The sequence below is a fragment of the Arthrobotrys flagrans genome (genome assembly GCF_004000055.1).
Source record: "Arthrobotrys flagrans strain CBS H-5679 chromosome Unknown unitig_15, whole genome shotgun sequence".
Lineage (NCBI taxonomy): Eukaryota > Fungi > Ascomycota > Orbiliomycetes > Orbiliales > Orbiliaceae > Arthrobotrys > Arthrobotrys flagrans.
Genome location: NW_027137545.1, coordinates 5,130,206 through 5,155,621, shown reverse-complemented (window position 1 = coordinate 5,155,621; position 25,416 = coordinate 5,130,206). Strand labels below are relative to the sequence as shown.

At 46.0% G+C, this 25,416-nt stretch overlaps 7 protein-coding genes across 7 annotated transcripts; 5 read left to right on the top strand and 2 right to left on the bottom strand.

Annotated features, from left to right (window-relative positions):
- Positions 1-192: 192 nt before the first annotated feature.
- DFL_001406 (uncharacterized protein) lies at positions 193-525 on the top strand (the record flags this gene model as incomplete). The annotated part of the gene is made up of 1 exon (XM_067630022.1): positions 193-525. The coding sequence occupies one exon, from the start codon at positions 193-195 to the stop codon at positions 523-525; it is 333 nt and encodes a 110-aa protein (XP_067495985.1).
- A 1,155-nt stretch (positions 526-1,680) lies between these two features.
- On the top strand, positions 1,681-2,520 carry DFL_001405 (uncharacterized protein; the record flags this gene model as incomplete). Its single annotated transcript, XM_067630021.1, has 1 exon — positions 1,681-2,520. One exon carries the CDS (start codon positions 1,681-1,683, stop codon positions 2,518-2,520), a length of 840 nt encoding a protein of 279 aa, XP_067495984.1.
- A 1,445-nt stretch (positions 2,521-3,965) lies between these two features.
- Positions 3,966-10,080, top strand: DFL_001404 (uncharacterized protein; the record flags this gene model as incomplete). The annotated part of the gene is made up of 8 exons (XM_067630020.1): positions 3,966-4,060; positions 4,116-4,347; positions 4,411-4,473; positions 4,533-4,874; positions 4,933-6,117; positions 6,202-7,140; positions 7,203-7,963; positions 8,019-10,080. The coding sequence occupies 8 exons, from the start codon at positions 3,966-3,968 to the stop codon at positions 10,078-10,080; spliced, it is 5,679 nt and encodes a 1,892-aa protein (XP_067495983.1).
- Positions 10,081-10,400: 320 nt separating this feature from the next.
- On the bottom strand, positions 10,401-11,435 carry DFL_001403 (uncharacterized protein; the record flags this gene model as incomplete). Its single annotated transcript, XM_067630019.1, has 1 exon — positions 10,401-11,435. The coding sequence occupies one exon, from the start codon at positions 11,433-11,435 to the stop codon at positions 10,401-10,403; it is 1,035 nt and encodes a 344-aa protein (XP_067495982.1).
- A 1,138-nt stretch (positions 11,436-12,573) lies between these two features.
- On the top strand, positions 12,574-13,739 carry DFL_001402 (uncharacterized protein; the record flags this gene model as incomplete). The annotated part of the gene is made up of 3 exons (XM_067630018.1): positions 12,574-13,028; positions 13,084-13,252; positions 13,320-13,739. 3 exons carry the CDS (start codon positions 12,574-12,576, stop codon positions 13,737-13,739), a joined length of 1,044 nt encoding a protein of 347 aa, XP_067495981.1.
- A 3,412-nt stretch (positions 13,740-17,151) lies between these two features.
- DFL_001401 (uncharacterized protein) lies at positions 17,152-17,913 on the top strand (the record flags this gene model as incomplete). Its single annotated transcript, XM_067630017.1, has 1 exon — positions 17,152-17,913. One exon carries the CDS (start codon positions 17,152-17,154, stop codon positions 17,911-17,913), a length of 762 nt encoding a protein of 253 aa, XP_067495980.1.
- Positions 17,914-21,517: 3,604 nt separating this feature from the next.
- On the bottom strand, positions 21,518-23,718 carry DFL_001400 (uncharacterized protein; the record flags this gene model as incomplete). The annotated part of the gene is made up of 2 exons (XM_067630016.1): positions 21,518-23,151; positions 23,208-23,718. 2 exons carry the CDS (start codon positions 23,716-23,718, stop codon positions 21,518-21,520), a joined length of 2,145 nt encoding a protein of 714 aa, XP_067495979.1.
- Positions 23,719-25,416: the final 1,698 nt, after the last annotated feature.

The following is a 25,416-nucleotide window of genomic DNA, read 5'->3' as shown; positions in this document are numbered from 1 at the left end:
AGAGAGTATCCCTTCGCCATGTAAGTCTCGTGAAACTTTGTGAGTCTTTGACCTCAAGCAGCTGGTTAACTTTAAATTTTGAACTTTATCTTCATAGATTGGGAAGCAGTATCTTTGAATTGCAAGAGACAACATATCGACTCTTTGCGCCAGCGTAGTTATTTATTCAATCTTCTTAAGCAACAATTCGAAATGGCTCTTGATTTGAAAGAAATTTCTGATCCCTTAATCAAAGAACTTTTGAGGGTTCTTAAACTGCTTTGGGCCAAAGTAGTTGATGCTATTACAGAAAAATATCCAACCCCTCAGGATTCGAGCGAGATCGATACGACCTCTTGGAAGACTATTTTCGAAGATATTGTAGATTCTCCTATGAAAAATGACAAGAGGAATAGCGACGACGACGACGACCCCACGCCCACTCTCGACAATTTGACTAGGACCGCGAGCGAAAGCATTGGTGACCTTGTCCATGATTCCTGCCAAAGAATCGCATCCCCGACTATCCCAAAGCCAGCGATGTGATATAGAAAGCCACAGCTTAACGCTCTTTTAATGCCTTCGGAAATGTGGAAATTTCGCCCGCTTACTAGGCAGCCTCTAGATGAGGACTCTTTCTACAGGACGAGACGTCCCTTAACTGGATAGAAGAGGACCTTTCACAATTTCTTGATAACGACATCTTGAATACGACGGGGACGCAATAGTCATTTTAGCTCATTTAGGTACCTGACACTGCCGGGTCTGCAGAGCTATACTACGGATTACAAGCATTTGAAGAGTCCAAAATAAATCGACTTATAGCCGTCTGCTCATATCGTTCCCAGAACTGGATTCTTTTCTACTCTAAAAAACAACAATCAACGCAAATTTGAAGTTAAACCTCGAAAGAAAAAAATAAGTTGAAATAGGATGTTCCATATATCAGAATCAAACGGGACAACAACAGGTTGACGGAAAAAAACAATTTAAGAAGTATTTGACTTCAAAGCGCGATCAATGGTCTCCAGAATTTTTGGTGGCTGGTCGAACCGACAAAGGCTTCTTCTGAAGATAAGAGCCAAAGCTTAGCCAGGAGCCTGCCCGGAGGAAATCCCGCTTCCCTTGAGGAAGATGTCCAGATGTTTCTCGTGAAATTGTCTATAAACGCCTATATGCGCTGTAGAGGTTCCCATTTCCTCAAAGAAGGCACAGATATTTTTAGTATAAGAAAATCAACATCTATAATTATATAAACTGAACTAGTTCCCTTGCGCTGTCAGTTCAAACATTCACCATCACTACGCATAGCATTCAGTGGATAGCTTCAATTCAATCTGTTTCATTCAAAGGTTTCCATCGCGTTCTTTCTTAAATTAAATCAGCAACTTTTCTTATCTTTATAATATTTATCAAAATTCTCTTAAGCATATTCGATTCTAGCAAATAAAACGTCTTATCATGCCGATTACTCAAAGATTTTATTTTCTAAAAATCCTCCTTCCTAGTTGCGGAATAATAGCTCTGTTTCTACACCAGGTGGAAACTTTCCCAACCAAATTAGCCTTTATTGAGGGCGACCTTACAGTTACTTATGCTGAGCTTCGATTATTAAGTAATAATAATAAATTATTGGTTATTGAGAAACAAGATTGCGTTGTAAATTAACGATTTCACCAACAGAACGCCTTGTTCTCGGACATGACATCTGACGAATGGGCTGATGTAACTGCTTGCAAAGTCGCTGGAAGTTGGAATCTTCACGATCCCCTACCGAATAACTTGGATCTCTTCATCCTTCTGTCATCCGTACAGGCAGTATTCGGTGCAAGGACCCAAGCTAACTACAACGCAGCGAATACTTACATGGACGGCCTAGCCCATCAAAGGGTGTCAAGAGGGCTCAAGGCAGTTTCTATCATGCTTGGCTTAATGACAGCGGATGGATACCTAGCCGAGGCGGATTACCGTGATGAACGAGAACTTCTTCTGGCGCAGAATACCCACCATGGAGTCGATACAAGCGATTACCACGCATTACTTGACTACTACTGCAATCGAAGATTAGCTTCCTCAACACCCAGTGATGCCCAGGTAACCATTGGCATGAAACTTCTACATGTAGACCCGGAACTAGATCCTCTGGGGACTATTTGGGGCAGAAACCCTATGCTTAAAGCCCTCCGACAACATACAGAGGCTAATAGCTCGAACGGAAAGACCTCGGGAAAGAGGGATGTTGGATCATTGCTCGCGGCCGCGCAGACAACAGAAGAAGCTACGGAGATTGTATTGAAAGTGCTCACAGCAAGATTATCTTCAACTACTGCCGGCATGAGTCCAGAGGAAATGGATCACACTAAATCGATCCAATCATACAGTGTGGATTTTCTTCAAACGGTGGAACTCCGAAGTTGGTTCCTCCGATTTTTCAAAGCGGACTTGCCAACATTCAGCATTTTGGGTGCGCCCAGCCTTACTGCTCTTGCCACCACTATTGTGGAGAGGAGTACTATCCGTGCGAAGAAAAAACCAGCCTAGAATCTAACTACTCCTTTAGCTATTTCCTAAGTTTGAAAGTTGCTGCACTATCTCTCAGTGCTGTTTTAAATATGCTGTGGATGGTTCTCCAGATAGGCGTTGCATTTCGTAGTTAGTATGTGTTGAATAACCATGTTTTGATGTACAGAAATTAGATCAAAACCTTGAACGCCAACATATCCCCCAAAAAGCGCTGTGACATGTCCCATTTGAATTCCATCGGTATCTAGGTGTGCTCTATAAAAACCCACAGATTCGCATTTGTGTTGACCACCAGTTGTCGAAGGGGACAGCCTAGTAGCCAGACCGTGTTGGGTAGTGCACCTGTGAATGCAGACCTTCATAGTAGTTTGAATCCAAATTCCGGCCTCGCTAAATCAATCAAATAGCTTCAAAAAAATTCTATATATGATTGTAATCAATACCATCTACATACATTCTTCCAGGTAAGATTAGTCTCGTTAGAATATTAATATTGGGTAATAGATGTCCATGGGGTCCATCCAGCCACAACACAAATTCAAAGATGAGGCCCGAGCTTCATTCGGCAGTTGCTTGGGCACCAAGAGCCTCAAAACACGACTGTCAGGCCTGGTGATTACAACGTCAGCTAAGACTGTTCGTATTCGCAGAAAGCGATCGGTTATCTGAATTTCGACGACAAGGGTTGGCTAGCCTATCTACATAAATAATTCCAGCTAACTATTTCTTCGTAGATTCAACCTCGCAATGTTGAGCTGTTTGGCTGACAACACCGTATCACGCAAAGGTGAACGCAGCTGACAAACACAGCCTGACCATCACTCTCCTTTCATTGCTCCAATAGCAAATACCGTTAGATAAGCTCTGGTAAGACCATCATCTTCGAAGAAACACATGCCGGGCCAGAGGCCGTTGACCCGTCCAAGCGCCTACATTATCCTCAAAAACTAAAGCAATCGAAAACAATCCATCGACAGGGTAGTAGGCATAGCCCCAGGACTCTACTTCCTAAACACGGTCAAGTGCTTATTTGATGAGATATTTTGAACACAAGGAAGCCGCCCCTTCAGATCGTGAACTTAGATCCTTCACACAAAACATGGGAACGCTGAAGCACTCTTCCCATCACCCGGAGCCCGTCTAGTTGGTAGGCGGATCTCACAAAGTTTAGGAAAAGATTGTTGCCCCGCTTTAATGCAGTCAGCATGCACGGTCGGGCGGTTTGCAAATGCTTGACTCATTTTGTCCCGTCTCTAATCCCTGTAATATCTAAAAATCATTCTCGAACGGTTTGTTGAATTTGTGAACCTCATCAGATCAAAATGAGAATCTAGGAACGGATCTATGGATCCAATTCTCTAATTTAGCCAACCAAAAAATCTTCACTATAACAAAAATTTCAGACTAATCAACCAAAATAATAGCACATCAAGCAAGATACCTACAGGTAGTAGCACAACGGTATGGCGTCGGCTTCGGCCCTAGCGCCCAAAAAGACGTACGACATCGTGCAGCAAGGAATCAAAGAATTGCACAACCCCACAAATCCCGATGTAGAGTATGAATCGTCTTCACGTTGCTTCTAGACACAACTTATATTAACGGAATATCAGTATCGTCGCAGTTCCAGGGCTCGGCGCGCCTCCGCTAGAGAGCTGGAAGTCTGCAGACCCAAAACTTGAATTCAACTGGCTTACCGACCGAGATGGGCTGGCGAAAGAATTCCCACGGGCTCGAATCCTTCTCTACATGTACCAGTCCGCCTGGACAGGTCCTTTGAAAGTGAGACAATTCATGTCCAACTTGGCGATGACACTGCTCTATGGCTTGAAGGAAAAACGAAAGGTAGACCATCAATCCTGAATCAAATTTACTCAACGTTGCAACGCGAATAACTCACAAGAGAAGGATGCCCCCCGACGACCCATCGTCTTCATCGGCCATAGCATGGGTGGAATCGTTATCGCTAAGGTGCGTTCTAATCGACCTACCTCTCGCGCACAAAGGCCGCTAAACCTGAGAGACTATAGGCCATTAGCATTGCGGAATCGCGCAGAGACCTTTTCGGGAAAATGTTCGAAGCGGTAACTGGATGTATATTCTTCGGTACCCCGTTTGAGGGTGCTAGTGTAGCTGCCGCTGCTTCAATGTTCGCCCAAGTCAGCGAGTTCTTAAACCTCGATCAAGCTACCGCATCAAAGCTTTTAGATCTCATGAAACCTGATGATGAAAACCTACGCGATATCAGAAACGAATTCGTACGGCTATCAACAAAAATGAGCCCCAAGATCGAACTTTGGTGCTTCTATGAGGAAAAGCCTACAGATTGGAGTAAACAGATAGGATTACCCTTCCGGGTACCCCTCCCAAAGGTATCAATATCTCCCGACACGGGCGCGTTTCTACGGAACTCAGCTAATAAGATGATAGAAATTTGAAGAATTTGTGACACGTGAATCCGCCACTCTCACCGGAGTCGACAGTATGGGACTCGCGCGAATCCATCGAGAGCTTATCAAATTTGACAGTTTTAAGGATACCGTGTACCAACTCGTTCGGGGACCCCTTAAAACTATCATCAACAGCGCCCCCCTGATCGCAAAGAACAGGTTCAATTCCACCCGAGGAATTGATAGGGAAGTCGTCAAGAACGTACTTAACGTGCTCGAAGGTGTCCAAGTCGAAAAGAAACGCAAGAGGGTCACCCAAGGCGTTATATCATCTTCCTGGATACTTCAAGAAGAAGAATATAAACAATGGCTCGATAAGGATGAACAACGTCCTATTGATTGTCTATGGATTTCAGGACCAGAGGGCAAAGGCAAACTGGGTGCCTCTCTCGCCGCTATCGACCACGTCGAAGAGACCCTTCGAAAAGAAGAAGCCCAGAACTCTGGACAAGCAGCTAACTTACTAGCATATTTTCTATGTGACCAAACAAGTGATGGGTCAAGTCCCGAAGAATTACTCAAGTCATTGCTACGACAATTAGTAAATCAGCAGGAAGTACTTGCTGCGTATGCGAAGCAGTTCGTCAACACCGAAAAGGAGGCAGGCCTTCGAGGAAAAACGCAAGCTGGATTGACGGTTGAAAACCTTTGGCAAAGTCTACAAGACATGCTAACAGATGAGCTCCTCGGAACCGTCTACTTCGTGGTCAATAACCTACATTTGATGGATGACCAAACCGACTCAGTCAAGAAGTTAATGACATTGATCGGGTCCGAATGGCAGGAATCAGGCCGCCCGCGGGCTCGTGTCAAATGGTTGTTTACCAGCCAAATAAGACACAGCATTAAACAAGCCCTGGAGTCCCCATACACTCGTATTATCAATTTAGACGATGAAAAATACGGCGATCAAGTACAGCAAGAGCTCAAGATGCACGCCCAGAAAAAGATTGCGGCCCTAGGTATGGAAAAGGGTTACAACAAGGCTCTCGCCTACTTTGCCGGCAGTTTAATTGGGAAACGGGCCCAGAATACACAGTGGATCGACATCACCATTATTCAATTAGCCGAGCTGCCCACAGACGCTAAGGACTTGAAAGTACGGTCGCTGCTAGAACGTATTCCTCAAGACTTGCGATCTCTCCTAGACCGCGCCTGGCTCTCCGTAAGTTTTTCTTTCGCGCGCTATACTATGATCGCTACTAGTACTAGCCCACACTTAAATATTAACAGCTCCGACTTGCCACAGGTACTAGATCCAAAAGATGATATGCTTGAAGAGATCAAAGAGATGTTGCGAACTCTCATTATTACTTACGAGGAACCAACGGAGGATGACCTTGCGATACTCACCGGCCTCTCCCATGACGCGGAGTCACGAGCCCATCTTTGCAGCCTTGTCGAAAAGTGCCGGCCTCTGCTGACATTCCGCAAACCAAGCAATCGCATCAGTTTTATGAATTCAGTTGTGAAGGTGCATCTCTTGGAAAACGCAGAGAAGTTGTTGGGGCTCACAGCGGAGGAGATCCGTTGGCAACATGGCATTGTTGCGCTTAGGAGTTTCTCTCATATCACACAGTATTACGCAGAGCTCGGGCCCGAAGACTGTGGTACCGACGACCTTACAGAGGAAGGACAAACATCAGATCCCAACCCCGTAGCTAGTTCTGACGTCCCTGTAGCTACGGAGGTACAAGAAGATGGTACCCTTCAGCAAGCCGAAAATATCTTGCCTTCGACAGAACAACCAATTACAGGACCACAGGGAAATATCGAACCTGCACAACCAGCCGAGGAATCTGAAGTCGAGTATGAGTACTACGACGATGAAATTTCCGATTCTGAGGAAGAAACGGACCACATGGAAGAACATGCTGAAGATACAGGAGCTCCCACAGTGTCTAACTATGCTATCAAACATTGGCTACATCATGCGAGCAAAGCCACCACGGATATTGCAGAGAATCTAAGCCAGGAAGAAGACTTCTGGAAAGAAGAATCTGCAATACGAAAGAAGTGGCTAGTAGCCTACAACACCTTGACAAGTGCCTATGACGGAGTTACTCTGGAGGGACTTACTGGACTTCATGTTGCGGCATCCATAGGGTTCTCGCAATTAGTAACCGCCTTAATTAAAAACGGCCACGAAGAAGCGATTGGCATTCGGGACAAGTTCTTTAACACACCGGTAAGTCGGCTTAAAACCACATATGGTGCACAGGAAGACTAGCTAACATGTATTACGAAAAGCTCCACTTAGCGGCCTTCCTCGGACGACCTAATATTTGCGAGGTACTTTTGAATAGTGGCGCAAAAGTTGATGACGGTCAAGATGCAGGCGACCAAACTCCTTTGGCTATGGCAGCATACAAGGGCCATTGCAGGGTCATGATAAAACTCCTCGATCGAGGTGCCAATCCGAATGCACTAGCAGAGGGACGGCCAGTCATCAACGAAGCCATAGTTTCCGGGAACTTGGAAGCAGTACAGCTTCTCGTTGAACATGGTGCCCTTCTAGCCCAGGACGACAACGATGATGACAACCCTGCTCCCTTAGCACTATCTGCTCTTCTTTCCGATCTAACCATGTTTACTTACTTGCTTGAGGCATGTGCAGACAAAATACCTCACAAGGAATACAACAAGGCTCTAATATCATCTGCCAGTGCTGGAAGGCTAGAGGTTACAAAACGTCTACTTCAGTTCAGCCATGATGCCATAACGTTCCAAGCTGCCCTCAAGGCAGCGGCGGATGAGGAAAACTGGGAAATTTTGCTCTTGATCCTCGAAAGTTCAACAGGTCTCGATTGCGACGAGGTTTTCAAGCAAATTGCCACAAGCAGCGAACAGCAAGATCGTGTACTTACTGCAATTTGGAAACACACCAATGGCAGCGTCTCCCAAGAAACCATTGACGAGTCCCTTTATGAGGCCGTTGATATAGAAAAGGAGTCAACTGTCAAACTCTTACTAGAGGAGTTTGGAGCCAACGCCAACGCCACAGGAGTAGAGTAAGCCCTCCTTTCGCCCCGAAGCTGGTCTTCTTGCAGCTAACAAAAAGTATAGATATGGAAATGCACTCACCGCTGCCGCATTTGATGGGACGTTGGAAATCGTCAGAATGCTCCTTGACCATGGTGCCGATGTCAACTCGCCCGACGGCTGGGCCTTACAGACCGCCGCCGAGCAAGGCCATCTTGATGTCGTTGAGTTGTTAGTCGAACGTGGAGCCAACGTTAATGCATGTCTTGACGAGGACAAGTTTGATTTGGGCACTGCCCTTCAGGCTGCATGCGAGGCTGGGCAAGATGAAATAGTTGCCTTCCTTCTCAAACACGGCGCAGATCCAAATATTGGTGCAGGGCCAGAAACTTGTCCCATCATCGCTGCTTGTAGAAGAGGCGAAGCGTATATCCTTGAGCTTCTTATCAATGCTGGAGCCACAATTGATCGCTTTGGTGGGCCCGACATGTCTTCTCCGCTCATAAACGCTGCCGGTACGCTATACAAGGACTCGGTGGAAAAGCTCCTCAATGCAGGAGCGGATATCAATCTAGCCGATCAGGATGGCGACACGGCCCTCATCGTTGCCGCCAATGTTGGGGATGCACAACTCGTTGCATTTTTGCTGGAGAAGGGTGCAGATATCACACATGTTAGCAAGAGAAACGTGAACGCACTACAAACGGCGAAGAACTCCGGGGCCACTGATTGCGTCGATATACTAGTAGAAGCGGTGACTCGTGTGCTCACTACTTTCAATACAGCTGTTCAGAATCAAAATTATGAGGTAAAGAGGCTATTAGGCAGTGTTGATTTTAAGGATCTAATACATGAAGTGGAAGAGGAAGAGGAGGACGCGCCAAATGAGGCAGCCAGGTCGAAGGACGAGGAATCACAGAATACTGCTGCTACAAGCGACACCATTGACCCTGAAAATCAGGCTAGTGAAGACACCAAAGATATCGCAGCTGATATCACTGAGCCACAAGCCGCAGCGACCCCTACTGCGGCGAACGAGGGAATCGCCCAATCATTCTCAAACAGCGGTGTTCAAGACACTCCAGATCCAAACCTCAAATCCCAAACCGACCAAGAATCATATAACCTGCAGACCCCTGCTCCACAAGCGGAGGTTCCTGCTCAGCAAGTTCCACCAACTGAGGAAAGGTTCGAAGCCTCAAACGTCGGGGATGGTTTGGACGTGGTACCCTCCCCAATCAGACAAAATCCAGCTTTCCCCGGTTATCAGGATTACCAGAATTTCAGGAAAAGCCAAGATGCGGGATCGAACTCTCAAATTCCAAATCTCGTGCCTACAACAACTGAAGGCTCTCCTATAATTGGCTATACAGTGCCCGTGATTCCCCAGGATATAGCAGGAGAAAATACCACAAACGCAGCTACTTACACTGAAACAATGGCCACCCGCCCAGTGACCCAAATGACCACGGACTCCCCAGCTAACAATTTCAACCAACTAACGTCACAAGTTACGCTTGCAGACCAACTTCAAACCTATCAGTCCATCCAAGAGACTAACAACCCCTCCTATCCTTCTTATCAAACTTATCAGAGCTATCAGAGTTACCAACGTCCTTCCCGAAAGCCTCTGGGAGGTAGCTCAGTTAGTTCAGGGTCCCCCAAACAAGAGGCAGCTCCGGGAAGCGAAGTTTATAATAACTATCCCAGCTATCAAGGCTACCAAGGCCAACAAAACTACCAAACCCCCCCACCTAGTCAAGACTACCAGAGTCCGTCACCAACTCAAGGGTATCAGGACCTCGGGGGGTCCCAAGGATATCAGAGCCCCGCAGCTAATCAACAGGGCTATCATCATAACCTATTACCCCAAGGATATCAAACCCAGGCATCAAGTGGAGGCTACAGTTCACCAACGGTCAGTCAGGACTACCAAAACTCTCGGTTGCCAAGCCAGCAATACCAAAGCTACCAAAGTACTCAGCCCAGTCTTAACTATGGGTCACCAGATCCTATGCCAGCTCCAACTCAGCAGCCCCCAAGTAAACCAAGCTTCGGCCACCGTCTTTCTAGTTACTTCCAAGGCTCAAACTCCGATCAATCAAGCCAGAATTCAAGGTTCAAGTACAACGACTCATGGTCATAGACTTTGTTAGAGGGCTTGTTGGAATTTGTAAATATGGATTTCTACTATAATCCGATTCACCGTATTATACCATGTATTATAACATGCAATTTCACCGTAGTTTTCTCTAAATCCTAGCCGTTTCTCCGAATCATTCACATTTCTACAGGTGAGTATATGCTCAAATTAGATTATGGCTGTGTCGACTTTCGGTCGACATGATACGGTGATATTATTATTATACGGTGAAATATATATACGGTGATATGTGCAGACATGCCTTCCAGCGCTTTAGGCACCATCGATGCTCAATATACAGCGCCTGTAAATAATTCTTTGTTTCACAGATTCATCCTGCCGCCGCGACCTCTGGTATCACCACCCCAATCCGGCAGCACACCCATCTCTTTAAACCTCTTTTTCTCGTACGTTTTCGTAACTAACCAGTTATAAACCACTATGAAGAGAACTATGCCAAAGATTGCTACTCCCACGATAAGAGGAGCAATCATCGCAAGGACCGCAGTTCCGTAGCTAACATCCTGAAACGGCACATTGGTGGCAAGCCTCTCTGTGGCCAAACCCACTTGCATGGCAGTCAAGACAATGACAATATAACCGAGTATGGCAGCCAACAAATGGAAGTTATCCCGAAGAAGGTCGCCGTAAGACATATGTGAGGCTATTTTAGAATACCCGCGCCATAGTAATCCCTTGCGCCACCGATATATTGAGTTCAAACGACTAAGCCGCAACTCGCCATACCAGAAACGAGGATTAACCGAGGAATACTGGAAATCTTGAACAAACTGCTGGGAAAACGCCCTCCAACGATCCCAAGTAACCTTATGGGAGATAAGTCCAGATTCCAAAGCAATGCGGAAGTCGCTTTCGTAAGCAATAAGAGCTGTATATGTAAATAGAAATCCGCGGGCGGCTTTTGCTAGTTCCTCACGATACTGTCGCTGTTGAATATCCATGTTTTCAGGGCAGACCAGGTGCGTTGACCAAAACTCAGGATCAAGAAGATATCCAGGGACTGGTTTAATGAATATACGTTTATCGGCCCAAACAAGATGCAAGTCCATAGATTCCGTGATGACTATGTCCCTCGACAACATTATTTGATAGTGTAAAGGGCGGGGAGGCATAGGTCGGCCGACAAGCCAGAGGTGATCCTGCACATCATCTAACCGTGGAACAAGCAACTCTCGTTGGAGAAATTCTAGATCCTCGAAGCTTGGGGTGGAAACATGATCGTTCTTAGTGCGGAATGTCGAAGGTAAATGCGCTGCGAGTCGTTCTCGTTGCGAAATATCCCCACTTTGCTCAAGTCCTCCAACGGTAACATGAAAAGCTGATTTCTCGTCACCCATCATTTCCTGTCACACGACGTCCCGAAATTTTTAAGTTGAGAAAGCTTGTATTTCGATGCCGCGCCAGATACAGCATGAACGATAAAAATTGTATGTAACTACAAGTAGCCAAAGGATTTTTTCCTTCGAGGAATAAGTTGCTGAAATCGTGAACAAAGCGAAGGATCGTGCGATAAGGAAGATATTTAAGTTTAAGCCTGAAGATTAGAGCCAGCGCTTTGATATGTTTCCAACAGGTGGTGGCTGAACCAGAATCTCAAACCGTGTTAGTTATGTAAGCCTGCACTATAATTACGACTAGCCTGAAATGCGAAAGCCTCGAACGAAACATTAGCAGTTAGGAGCTCACAGTTCAAGAACCCGCCAAAAATAGTAATCTAGCGGCTCAAGCTCAAGCACTGCAGCTTACTTGTACATGCAGCTTGAACTTTGAGTCAAAAAGATCCATGACCGATCCGTCCGCAACCATCACGATGCCAAAGCAGACCGTCAACAAGCCTCTGATGACTGCGGGATTATTACCTAAAAAAGAAGGTCTACTTAGACAGCGCCCACATTTCGAACCAGCCAGTTGCACGCCTTGTAAGATGGTGGCACGGGACGATCAGAATTTTCAGAAGCAGGGTGCAAGGTGCCAGGGACATCTGAGGCGACAAGGTGGTCCACCCAAATCAGCAGCATGTGCGCCACCTGATTGGCTCATGAACCGAGTCCACCCAATTTCGCCGCTTGTGCCAATGTGCTTCCCCCCAGAATCCAACAACAAGGAACACTACTCTCAGACACTTCACAACCAATGAATCTAACGCCGGGGTATCCAACTTACACAAAGGGGAATGATCCACACGGGGAAGGAGAGTTGGAATATGGCAATGTCGTCTGTGACAGGTGTTCAATCTCCTTAGCCTCTAGGCTTCTGGAATCCGGGGTGGGCCGATGACCTTGAATCGATAGCGATAGCCCTTCGACCTACAAATGACAATCCTATATAACCAAGGCATTCTCCTCAATCTCATGATTTAAAGCTTAGCGATACCGTTTATCGATTAATTTACCCTCTTCTAAATATCTCTCGTTCAACAACGACCAATCTATAGGGAGGCGCCCGAGCGCAGATTTCTAAGATATACCCGCCACGATGGGAGCCCGAACCTTATTGTTTTCCCTCCTTGTATTTTTACATAGCTTCTTTATTCCACTTGAGGCTGCTGTACTCAAAAGGGGAGCTCCACCCGGTGTTCCACAATATGCTCTCGATTATGCGCCTCTCGTATACCTTCATTCAGATGACGAATACAGGCCTTCTAACATTCGCTCAATGCTGAGAAACACCCAACCCCTAGTTAACTTCCAGCCAATTCCCGGAGCCCCAAAGCCAGTAACTCTGGATAACTTAGACCAACTGAATAATTTCGGTGGCGATTCAGTCTATCTTACATCCGTCAAGGACGTTGCGGTAGATAGCCAGCAGGCGTGGCTGAAAGGGGTAACCCCAGACGCCACAGGTCTTACCAACGGCGCTATATCTGCTGCAATACTCGTTAACGAAAAAGACGCCACTACCACTGATGTTTTCTACTTTTACTTCTATAAGTACGTAATTAAGCTCCTTCTCAATCTAGAATTCAAGCGGCTAACGGAAACTCAGCTTCAACTCTGGGCCCCCAGTTTGGGGAATTAAATTCGGAGATCACGTCGGAGACTGGGAGCATATGATGGTCAGGTTCCAGAACGGCGTTCCATCAGCTCTTTGGTACTCTCAGCATGCCGATGGTCAGGCGTTTACTTATGAAGCAGTAGAAAAACTTGGACAGCGGGTTAGACATCACCCCTTCAAATCCTTCCTCAGATTACACGACTAACTTTCCAATCTGCGAACCTCAGCCTATTGGGTATAGCGCCAAAGGTTCCCACGCTAATTACGCAATGGGAGGGCGCCACGATCATACTATTCCAAATTTCAACTTGCCAGGAGCCTTCTTCCTCGTCGACGATACAAACAAAGGAGTTCTTTGGGATCCAACTCTCTCGGCTTACTATTACAAATTCGACGCGGGTACAAATAGCTTCACATCTTATAATCCTGCATCCCCAGTTAATTGGCTCTACTTCAAAGGCAAATGGGGCGATCAGCAATACCCTAAAGAGCACGAAGGACAATATATCTTATTTGGGCAGGCTAGGTATAGTAGTGGTCCTACAGGGCCTCTCGGTAAGGAACTACAGCGAAAGGATGTTTGCCCAAGCAATGTCAAGCCATGCTGGGTGAGGCCTTTCCTTACCGCCAAACTTGAAAAGGAATAACTATGATCTACATTTATCCCAAGCCAGGATGTCATTAAGATATCCCAACCTCTGCGCTGGAAAGTCTATATGCACGTTCTTTGGGGCCGGTTGCAATTTGACTGCGCCTGACGTCCCTTTCATTGTAAATATTTTCCTTCTGCCCTTGTTTTTTTTCTTATACTCTTCCTTCCACAATTTACGATACCCTCCCTTTTTTTTTTTTTTTGTTGTAATACCCAAAGAGGCAACTCCGAATTCAAAATACCACATTCAACACGATGTTTTTGAACTGCTGAAGTATGTAGGAGTAAGAGCGAAGTGGTTTTGGAGTGAAGAAGTTTATGAACATACGTAGGGAAGCTAGAACTAATCAGCCCGCCTTTACTCTTGTAAGGAAGTCATATAAATGAGGCCAACTAGGCCCAATACTCTTCGACCCAACCGATGACTGAATTACTAAATATTTCTATCTGGTCCAGTAAAATTTCTATCAGATATCACAAAAGGACACCATTAAACGATCCGATTTACATCACAAATTATCCCAGTGAGACTGATAATTATATGGTAGCATTGCCCAAAAACATGAAAACTATATATGATCGTCTAAATAATTTGATGTCATGACAATTCTTGACACTGTTGATCATCCCTCAACTTGAAGTTATGACGCATAGGTAAGATAGCTCTAGTCTAGAACAGCAAGCATAACATAATCGTGCACATATTCGAAACGTCATATCACGTTGTCTAACCCTTGAACTGAACTCGTAGCCCGAACTTGTCAAGCAACCCCGAATAAATAAAGTTCCGAAAGTATGGTTCTTGGGAGTTACCATAACGCAAACTCATGGCATAACGTAACTATATTGCGCTATTAACTTCGAGGTCTCCTAAAGATATCATAATCCGATATCCTACGGAACTAAAATATAATCCATCGTCTTAATAGAGAAAGCCATCAAGATGTACTCAAAATAAACTCATCAATATTGGGAATCTATCCCGGCTGCGGAAAATACAACATTAGCAACGCATTTCTCTAAATTGGAGGAAAAGAAATGAGTACGACGAACGAATTCCCATTTAACCAAGAACCCTTAATACTATTGAAGAACACTGCTTATAAAAGAATATACAATCCGTACCTTCAACTGCGCATACATCCGAGTTGCAAGCCTTTAATAAACTATAGGGGGCAACGGACAAAGTTGAGGAGTCTGGCGACGAGACAAGTAATGGACTTCTTTTTCTCCTCAGTAAGCCTTATTTGCATGCATAGTTGATGCGTGGGCCGGCCCCGACTTCGTATCAGGGGGTTCATATATCATTTCTATAGTACCCTTTCAATAGAATTCTCGGTTTGTATCAATATCCTACTGTGTGCAAGTCATTCCTTCCATCTTAGCGGCCGACCGAGTACATGCAACGTTCAACGACAGTGACGACGTAATCGACGTCGCCAGTTCAGATCCAATTTACCACAATTTGATAGGTTAAGGAAACTTAAATTCTATTATAATACTAAGCGAGGCAGGTATCCATTCGCTTTGGTCCAACGTCCGGCTAGCGAGCAAAGACTTTGACTTGACTTTGGAACTCAGACTCTAAGATAACCGCATCCGGAAGCCAACTACGCGTATAATACGTACGAAATAGACACAATGACCAATGCGGCCAGGTTTTCTATGAGTTCTGCTCTGGCAGAGGTACTTGAAAAATGGAGTACGATTTCTCGTGCTCCCATGAATCGACCTATAAACAACTAGTTCGTTTCCTGAATTTGATATTTTATTTACACCCACACTCCTCTCTAGCTTTGTCAATCCATTCTCATATGAACTAGCCCCCACGAAAGTGCTAGCTTTACGACTATCAAATACATAGAAACTATGGTAGCCCCAATCTAAATCCAAAGCCCGAGGATGTCCGCCTCACCATGTGGTAGTATCTGCGGCGAACGAGAGAACCGACATCAGGATCCCAGAACGATCCCTTTTGTTACATCTTCTTTAATTATGGTCTGTCCGGAATTCTAGGCCCAATTATCTCGTTCCTTGGATATTTTTCATTCAACACCACCCGAGTCCCTCCTCAATTCAGCACGGGGGTTTCACTGCTAACAGAGAAACATGTAGACCTAGTCCAAAGCCAACCTCCAGTTCTCCAAGAGCGGGCTACATCCGATCAGACCAACATCATCATTCCCGCATATTTCAGCCCTGAGGACACGACCTCGTGGGGAAAAGTCATTTCTCGGATATGTTCACCAATCATGGGGCAACCGAGATATCACTAGCGATGTCGATACCTGGATTAGTTATTTTCCCGGCGAGCTAGACGGTTTTTCCTCGACGAAATGCCATCTATAAAATCCGACACAAATATAAGCGCTGTTTCAAGCAACAACGCCTATATAAAGAAGAAATCCAGCTCCAACTTTCGCAACAATAGGTCTCCGCTCATCGTTCAAAATCCTGGCACTGAAGTTGACTTTAGCTTCTATAGCTTGAGCTACGATCAAGATGTCACGATCATTCTAGAATCAAGACGACTATCTCTCTCAACGGATTAGTCTCGACCGTGGTTCTGCTAACCGAAGCCCCAGTAGTCTAGGCATGACCCTCTTGGCCGTCTCTGACAGCGACACGGAATCTGCTGTCAAAATTATGGTAGGATATGCCAGATACATTTTTGCCACCGGGACGCTGAGGCACAGGCATATAATAGTAATTTCGGTACTTGTGTTAGCGCAGCTTACAAATGCAGGATCAGGCAGTGCAAGTAAAATCACGACAACAGCGGTACGGGCAACTACAAGAAAGGCCACTGCTACAAAAACGAAATCCAAAGCTAAAGGCACAAAGAGTACGAAACGAAGGTTTTCCACTACCGCAGCCCGTCGAAGCAAACTCCATCACCATCGTAAATTGTCCGTAAACCTATATGCATGTATTTCGTTTGATTCGGAGTCCTACCTTTCTCCTGTTTATAAAAGTGACCAATTTAAGGTTTAAAAGTTGGTTGATTGAATAAGTCTTCTACAGCTTGCTTTGTAGTGATTTTTGTATTTCTTGCCTTTGAAATTCTGCAATCTAACCTAAACGGTACCGTCTCTCCCTCGTCGAGTGACTGTGCTACTGTACACGTAAGTACCTACGTAAGGCACCCAAATAACGTTTCTCTCTGAGTGTTGCTGTGTTGGGATATCTCAAAGTGGAATGCAGGATGCCACTCGCGAAGTCGGCTTGGATCGATCGATGCATCAAACGCGACGCAAACGCCATCAGACTCCACTCCGTATCGACGTTTCATCAATCACCGCTATCGCTTCCCTTGGGTCCCCTGCAATTAGATACACTGGCATCACCTCAGGTTACCTTAGGTCTATCACCACTTACTTCGCCTGGTGGATCTCTGGCCCTGCAATATGACATCAGTGCCGCAACACAACTATTGGGGATACACATCTCCCCCAGGAACCCCTACAGTCTATAGCCTGACAAATTCAGGGTCCATTCGGGTTTTATGGGCGCTGGAAGAACTTGTAGGCCAAAGTGTACTAGAAAGCTACAACTTAAAATCCTTCGAGCGTAGCAAAACTACACACGCGGCACCAGAGGCTATGAAAGAAGGGTTTCGGCTAGGGAAATCACCAACCCTCACGGTCTCTCCTGCAAATGCACCTGACGAACCACCTACATCATTTGCCGAAGGTCGTCTGATCCTTCAATTTCTAGCAGACTATTATGCCAAAGGCCTCTGGGACTCTGAGACGCCCCAAGATCGGGCTCGCGATATCTTTTTCCAGGAGTTTGCTGGAACGACAGTGTCCACTCTCACAAGCTTAACCCTCACCATGGACGTGATTCCCGAGGCAACTCCCTGGCCATTGAAACCACTCCTCAAGCTATTATTCGTGCCGCTGATGTCGGTGTTCAAGGGAAAATTAGTAGAGCCCTTCGAGTTCTTGGAGGATACCCTGTCAGATGAAAAACCCTGGTTTGGAGGGTCGAAACTTGGGCTTGCCGACTTTTGTATGATATTCCCGCTTGATACTTGCGTTGCTAGAAAGTACTTCGATGCTGCAAAATACCCAAAAGTGAACCGGTGGCTTAAGACGGTCCACGAACTTCCGGCATATCAGCGAGCCGTCAAGAAAATGGGGGAATACAATGGTGTCAAGGCATGATCGGTTTTTTTTTAGATGGTGTGGTTAAAGAATCGACATGGGAATTAGACCGGATAATAAGGGTCTCAAGGAGACGAGCTAGTCCCCGCAGAAATATTTGAAGTCTGGGGCTCTCCAGAAAATTTAATCTCAGATTTTAGCCCCCAGAGCCCCAAATTTATCGCGTCATGTGTTTTCTCGTGATTTGCGGGGCAGTCATGGTCCGTAGACATGCAAGCATACGCCTACGTCGAAAGGGCCTGTCTAGCAGGTTTCATATACGCAATGCAACATCTTCCAGTTCAAGTGCGCCTCTCATCCATTTTTCCGACATGGTTCTACGTGTGGATATCATGCAGCTAACTGTCATCCAATATCACATCCAAGGCGTGTAATTTGCTGTCATCCTCGTATACACGTGCTTTAGCCGACAAGAATGTTGCCAGACAATTTTTGGTGCCTTGTCACGCTTTTGTCGGCTAATGTGACTCCAATAGTCGGTTATTTCTCACCTCTGTTCTAGATGTTTTCCAAATAATACCAACTCAGAATTAAGGTAAGCAGCGAGGTATAACCCGATTCCCCCTCGTCAATCGTGGCTTGCCGTGGCATTCTTTTTGTAGTGGGAAATCTCGTCGGTTCAATTGACAAGATTCTCGGGCGCAGAACTTAAAACACAACGATGGTACCTGCAGCTCGCTAGCTAGGTTCACTGTATGCATGGGTGCATGCAGATGTGAGGTATTTAATGTATGGTTTACTGATACATACATAATCCCCAGGGTAAAGACCTGTAAATGTTCCAGTCTTACATAGCCGGGCACCCTGTTACTGAAACCACAGGGCTAGCTCCCGGCGTCGTGTGGGAGATCCTCAGGTCAGCCACGTTGGGATTTCTGGGGAAGCAGATGCAATACAATTTCGACCCTTTATCATTATATGATAGAAGTCTTGCGCGAATATCTGTCCAGCGTCAATTTTCATTTACTAATATCTACAATTAATTTTTCTTGTCCTTCTCACGCCTATAGAGCTAGGGCAGTATTCTCGTATTTTATGCATGGCATCGAAGCCGGATTGCTCCCGCTCACGTTCATAGCATAATCCCCAGAATTAATTTCGCACTATCGACACAATTAGGCTCTTCATCAATTGAAGATCTATCTACACCATCGTTCGGGAGTACAATCATCTAGTTATCAGCCAGATATGATTGCATATGATATACGACAGCCCAACCCTAGCTTGAAAGAATACGAAGCTTAAAGTGACTAATGCGAATCAAGGCATGGGGGATCGATGTCGACTTTTTGATAGTCCATCTCTACGAATAATTATGCAAGTCTGTACTTTCACTTCCATTGTCCCTGCCCGATACGCCGCTTGCGCGATAATACATCGCCGAGTTGACGGATTTCATCATTCCGCCACGGTTAAGGCTGCAAGTACCCCCGAGGCTATTTCACACAACGATGACCCCAGTGATCCAGATAACGAATCAATCGTTGGTGACCCTGAATCGAGACGAAAGATTTAATTGGCAAGCCTGAGGAAGTGACGGAGGAAGCCGGGTTAATATCGATATCATCGGTGTCCATCTTAGAAGCTCGACTCGAAGCCTCGTATACACACCTGCACGAAGAAACTATAAGGGAAGGTTGGAAAACTTGCATATGAACCCCACTGGCGTCAACGTCGGCCGACTTGTTAGACCCTGGGATGGATTTCCAGTATTCGATCGTATTCAAGCAGGTTTAAGCTTCTGACATGCACGTGCCTGTGATATTGCCAGGTCATTCGACATGCACCTCCACTTTGGAGCCTCACATAAAATCTGAAACCTCGGTTAGGCAGAAGGGTTGACTTCCAAGAAGTGGATCAGATTCGGCAATCACGGTCAATCGCACCTTCCTGATTTGCTTGGAATATTCTAGAGAACACATTTAGACATGGGGCCTGGGGAGGTACAAAGAAGTCTTGGGGTATCGACATTCTAAACGGATTGAGTCCTGGTCCGAGTTTGTGTTGCATGTTGGAGTTTGTTCCCTGCGCCTGCAGACCAAGAGTTGATCTTCTCAATGGATGCAGCATGGGTGAATTTCAATCCGTAATGAGAACGAGAATATGTCGGCAGTCTAGGATGTGTAAATCCCTCACACATATCAATGGAATCGTCGAATCCAAAATGAGGCCGGCCGGACTCGATTTTAGACGACTTCCGCATCTCTCTATGTCTCCGAAGTAACAGGTGCAAGAGGTTAGTTGCGCAAGCGCAAGTCCTCTAATGTTTACTATGTCGAGAGTACGTATTCAGATCGATATCCGGCATCACAACCGGAGCCTGCTTGTCGGACTTTCATGGGCACCATGTCGGTGTCTCGTAACCAGCCATGTTCAATCCTGGATTGTAATTAGTTTTGAACGCGGGGTGTCAACTTACAGAATGCATGTGCATTTCAGCCCCGCCTAATCTCTCCATGAACCAAGCTGACGTGGATAAAAGCGTTTGCAGGACCATTTGTAAAAAAAGAAGAACCAAGATTTTCTTATGAAGAGGCTTTGCCTGGAGCCATACATTGTAAATGCATATGCATTGATGGCATGATGCGAAGTCTCGGTTGTAGGCGAGCTTGGCTAACGTTATATGGCTGTAGGCTTAATATGTTCTTTGTTATGAGACATCAACCTATATGTAAATAAACCTTCAATCGAAGGGCCGCGATACCGAGCGATCGCGATAGGCGAACATCGCTATCAAAGACGAATTTTCAGTGGGCCGGACGGGCTTTCATAAGTCTTTGAAGCCCGAGATAGTGGGAGGTGTTCAGTAGAGAGTGTTTCAAAGCTTAAGCGGTTGTAATGGCTTCCGAAAAAGGTCGTTGAGAACGGCGAACCGTTGTCGAGCTTTTAGCGCCTCTGGAACAGTTCCGTGCAAGGGCCCACCCTCGCCCAACAGTCAGCAGCGGACTAATGCACGAAGATGCACAGACGGGACAGAGCGGACCATTGACACCAACTGTCACTACACCACCTAAAGAGGCGTCAGGCGTTTTACTGGGCAAAAAGACTTTGGGTTGAGAGGGGAATGCTTGATCTCCCCATTTCGATCCAACTAATTATTGTACACAAGTGACGACGCAAGTATAGACCAACAAAGAAGACTATCTTGTACAGAAATATGTAAGGAGAGTAAAGAATGAACGAGTGAAAAGAAAGGATTTTTTTTTGATCCGATAGGTACCAGTAAAACAAAGAAAATGGAAGCAATTGATCGTCAGGGTCATCAAGACTGAATCGGAAAGGATAACTGGATGGTACAAATTTTTTTTTTTTTTGAGCGAATGATAAAGAAAAGAACTTTTGTATGTTAATTAAGCCCCCACGCAGCCCGAAAACCCAAAGAAATGCCACCGCAATGTATATGTCAAGGGAAAAAATATTCTAAGAACGGTACTGAAAGGACCTCCAAATACGAACACCGGGGAACGCCCAATAAGCCCATTGTAATGGTATCCCAAGAAGCAAAAATCCGAATAATGCAAAATCAAACCAGATGAACAAAAGAAAATATAGGAAACGAGAACATTGAAAGAGAGATAGTTAGTGAGTGCAGGTAGTGGAATGTTTAAAAGAAGTTGAATGGCACTTCATCGTTGACAATATGGACGCCAGACCCAAGCTGGGCCTTAAGGTCAAAGAAGAGACCATCTTGAGTTTGTGAAAGGAAATAAGGCCCTTCCGTAGAATTATGGCTAGAATGGGAAGGTGTAGATGCCATTTCCGAAAGATCTGAAGGATATCCTTCAATGTCTGAAACAAGTGTTGTACATGTTGCATTCGAGGCAGCACGTGAACGTCCACTGTAACGTGCGGGAGGGATGGCGACCTCACGTGGTGGGGCAGAATGCATTCGCTGGGAAAAAGGATGTTGGATTTCGTCTTCCTCATCAAGTGTAACGATGCCGTTACCGAGATTTGAGAAACCACGAAGCGACGAATTGCGGTAATGCTTCCTACCAGCCTTTAGATTTGGCAAGCTTGCACAAGTAGAAAGGGTTCTGTTATGGCTAGCTCCGTTGCGAGTCTTTGAGAGTTGACGCTGATGGCCGACGGCATTATATTGGCGGTCAGCGTGGTCAAAGATGCCAAAACCGCCATCCGCGACACCGATTTCGGGGGAACGTGGAGCGATGTCCTCTTCTAGAGCGGCAAGGGAAGATTTCCCTTCGTCGGAATGTCTCTTCGCTGCCAAGCTAGCAAGGTTGACAGCGGATGGTGATGCAGAGACTGGTGCCGACTTGCTTCCCAAATTATTATCCGCCTCTTCTTCTTCCTCGATTCCTTCAAGATCGTCGACCCACTCGTCCAACCCATTGTTATCGTACGTCCAGTCAATGTCAGCTTCCCAGCTCTGGATCTCTGCTTGAGCGTCGCCGAGAATCGAGACACGCCGACTTAACCGCTTCGACATCCTCTTTGATGATCTCTTGGGCGCTGTTTGGTCTTTCGGGATATCTATGTCACCCGCTGCCCCGAACCCCAATGTACCAGAGCTTGAGCTTGAAGGGCGAAGTGGAGACAAAGGTGGGAGTAAATGGTTGTTGATAACAATGTTTGGCTGAAGCCCTACTGTTCTGAGTGAAAGGACCTTCGAGGATGTGATGGGTGGTGATGGGAAAGCGCCGAGGACGTCGTCCTCAACCTCTTGATATAGTAAACTAGGCTCTTCAGGAATTGAGCCGACTGTTCTCGACAATGCTGCAAGATCGTCTTGAAGAAAGATGACAGAATCCCGGCCTTCGCCTTCAAGGATAGGGACGTCATCATCCCTAGAAGGTAAAAAACCGGTGAATGCCGCCCGTGAGGAACTTCGCGGAGGTGGAGCCAAGTGTGAGGGGAATGAACCGGTCAAGCTTTCAGCAGACTTGGACTTCATACTTAAATCTGTAATAGACTCGACAGGGGAATAGACACTATCAATTGAAGGGGAGGGCATCGGCAGCCCACTTGTTCGGAGAGATCCGCTTAGGCTCTGCATATGTCTGACACCTCTTGCTGTCAATGGTGTCAATGGGACCACTGGAGTCTTCGGCGCCCTAGATTCCCTAACCATGGAGTTCCATTGCAACGGAAGGACATCTTCGGGTGTGTCCTCGAATTGAGCTGTCTGTCGAGTTTCCATGTGGGAAAGATGTCGGAAGTTGAAGGGATTACTGATCGGCTTGCCGTTGCAGAATGTTCTAGAGTCAAGGCTCATTGCTTCAGATCGGTTAGCTCAATACCCAATTGAACTTCCATGTAACCATATAACTCACCTTGGCTTCTACTCAACAAGTCTGGTACGCTATGTGTGCGAAGTAACTGAGGAGGGGCACGAGGTTGGCTACCCGGTTGTCGGATCTCATGTTCTTCGAGAGGACCAAGACTCAGACTGAGCTGTGAGTTTTTGCGCATTCGATGAGCTTTAATTCTAGTCGATAACAATGCTAATCCCGAGTCTCGATTGTCCGTGATGGTCCTTTCACTCAATCGACTCGATGATGTTGACCTTGGCACAAGCGACTCGTATGTCTCTTGTGAAGTCATCTTGTTGAACAATGACGACCCTCTCTTCCTCAACGGTGGTCGCTTATCCATCTTTGCTTTCGAGGGTACTGGTGAATGTTGCAAGCTTCGAAGAGCGTCTGTGACTGCCGCGCTGTACCGACGTTTGTCCGCTATATGAGATGTATAATATTGAGATTCTAAATTTCCTGGACGAGAGTCGTTTGAGACGCTATTGCTGCGTGCTGCCTGGCGGCCAGCATCTTTTATCTTGGAGAACATTGTTATTATATATTTGAACCCAGCGCGGTGTGGGAGTATTTTTTTCTCCACCCTTTAATTCTGGGTTAGGGAGGTGCCTGTTCGGATTGGTCGTGCAACTAGCACACGTTCGTTTTTCCTGGCCCAGGCTGTTTGCCCTGGTCCTTGTCCAAAGACCCTGGTTGCTTTGCACCGTAAATATCCTGGGCCCTAAGCCAAGTTAGTAAACCTGTCCCTCGGGAACAACCACAAGGATAAAAAAGTAAAACCGGATGAGCCCTGCCGCCGGGGACGGCAGGGAGGAAAGGAAAAACTCATTCAAAAGAAAAAACAAAAGCGGCATATCCCACCGGGTGCTCCTTTGCATTGGGTAAAAAGAAAAGAGTGGTGATCACTTGTATGATCCACGAAGCTAGCACCTTCAGAAGAGACGATTCTTGTAGCAAATATACTAGCAAGAAAGTTTGCTTGCCTCGTCGAATTCCAAAATTTCACGAAAAATTAAAGGTTCGTTAATAAAAGGTAAAACTTCACTTACAGAAAAATGTATATTACGAAGGAGACACGCGTTGCTTGAGGCAGCACCGGGAAAATGTGTTCCAACAATTAGTAGCGTCCAAGATGGCTAGACCGGGGTGTCCCTTCTCGAAAGTTCTGAGTATTTCGGTTCACAAAAGTGGGAAATCTATTTCCAGACCAAAAGCCGCCCTGGAAAACTTTCTGAAATGCGTTGCGATGAAGTTGACCTGGTTTAGAATGGGATTTGAAAAAGACTCTACCGTAGTGGGCAGGCGACAACGTCAACGGGAAAGGAGCTTCCTGTCTTTATACTGAGACAGGTTGGAATTGCGCAACTGGACAGGCAGGACTATATATCTTGGTGCGTATCCTGTATTCGGGACTTCCAAAATCACCATCCAGCGGCGATCGAATAAAAAATGCAGCGCAGCCTGTCAGCTAAGAGTCCAGTCAGCGAACGGCAGTTCTTTGCATACTCCGTACATCTATCTTCCCCATTCTATCCTCAAGGGTCTCTTACGTTTATAGCTTCTCACCCTAGATACCCAATTTGCTGGGAAAATTGCGGTAAGCTTCGATTTATCCAGGACCACTTAACTGAGTTATTATTCCACCACAGAATCGTATCACCGTTGTCAAGATTGCAAGCGGGAAAAAAAAAAAAGAATCCTTGGACTCCAGAAAATTCGAAATTCATCCAGTTACCGATTGCTCGTTCCGACCATGTGCTGCTCGCGCGATACCGAATTTCAGGATTCGATTCCGGTAAGTGGGATCACTACGAATTGCATATGACTCCCACGTTTTTTGGAACCGTCCGTTATCTTCGACTGACTTAAAAGGCAAGTGCTTGATGGGCAACTGGTCGGCGATTTAGATCCAGAGATAGCGTGTTGGCGTTGGCGTTGGTTGGTATCAGTGTATCGAATGGTCTGCCAGTATCAACTAGATATTTGTTACTAACAACCGTATGTCTACTGATAACGGGGAGCAAGTCGTCCTGTTTAGCTCGCAGGTAGCGTCGCTTAATCTGTACGTTTCGAAGCTTCTGTCGCCTGCGGGCTTATAGGTGAGCGCTAGTTTGAAATCCGGTCACACAATTCGATAGTCGGGCATCAACGGTTTCAGAGAAAAGAGTCGAGTCTAGCTCTAGACGTGTAAGTGAAGATGAAGTGAATCTGGGGAGATATAGCTGTCGTA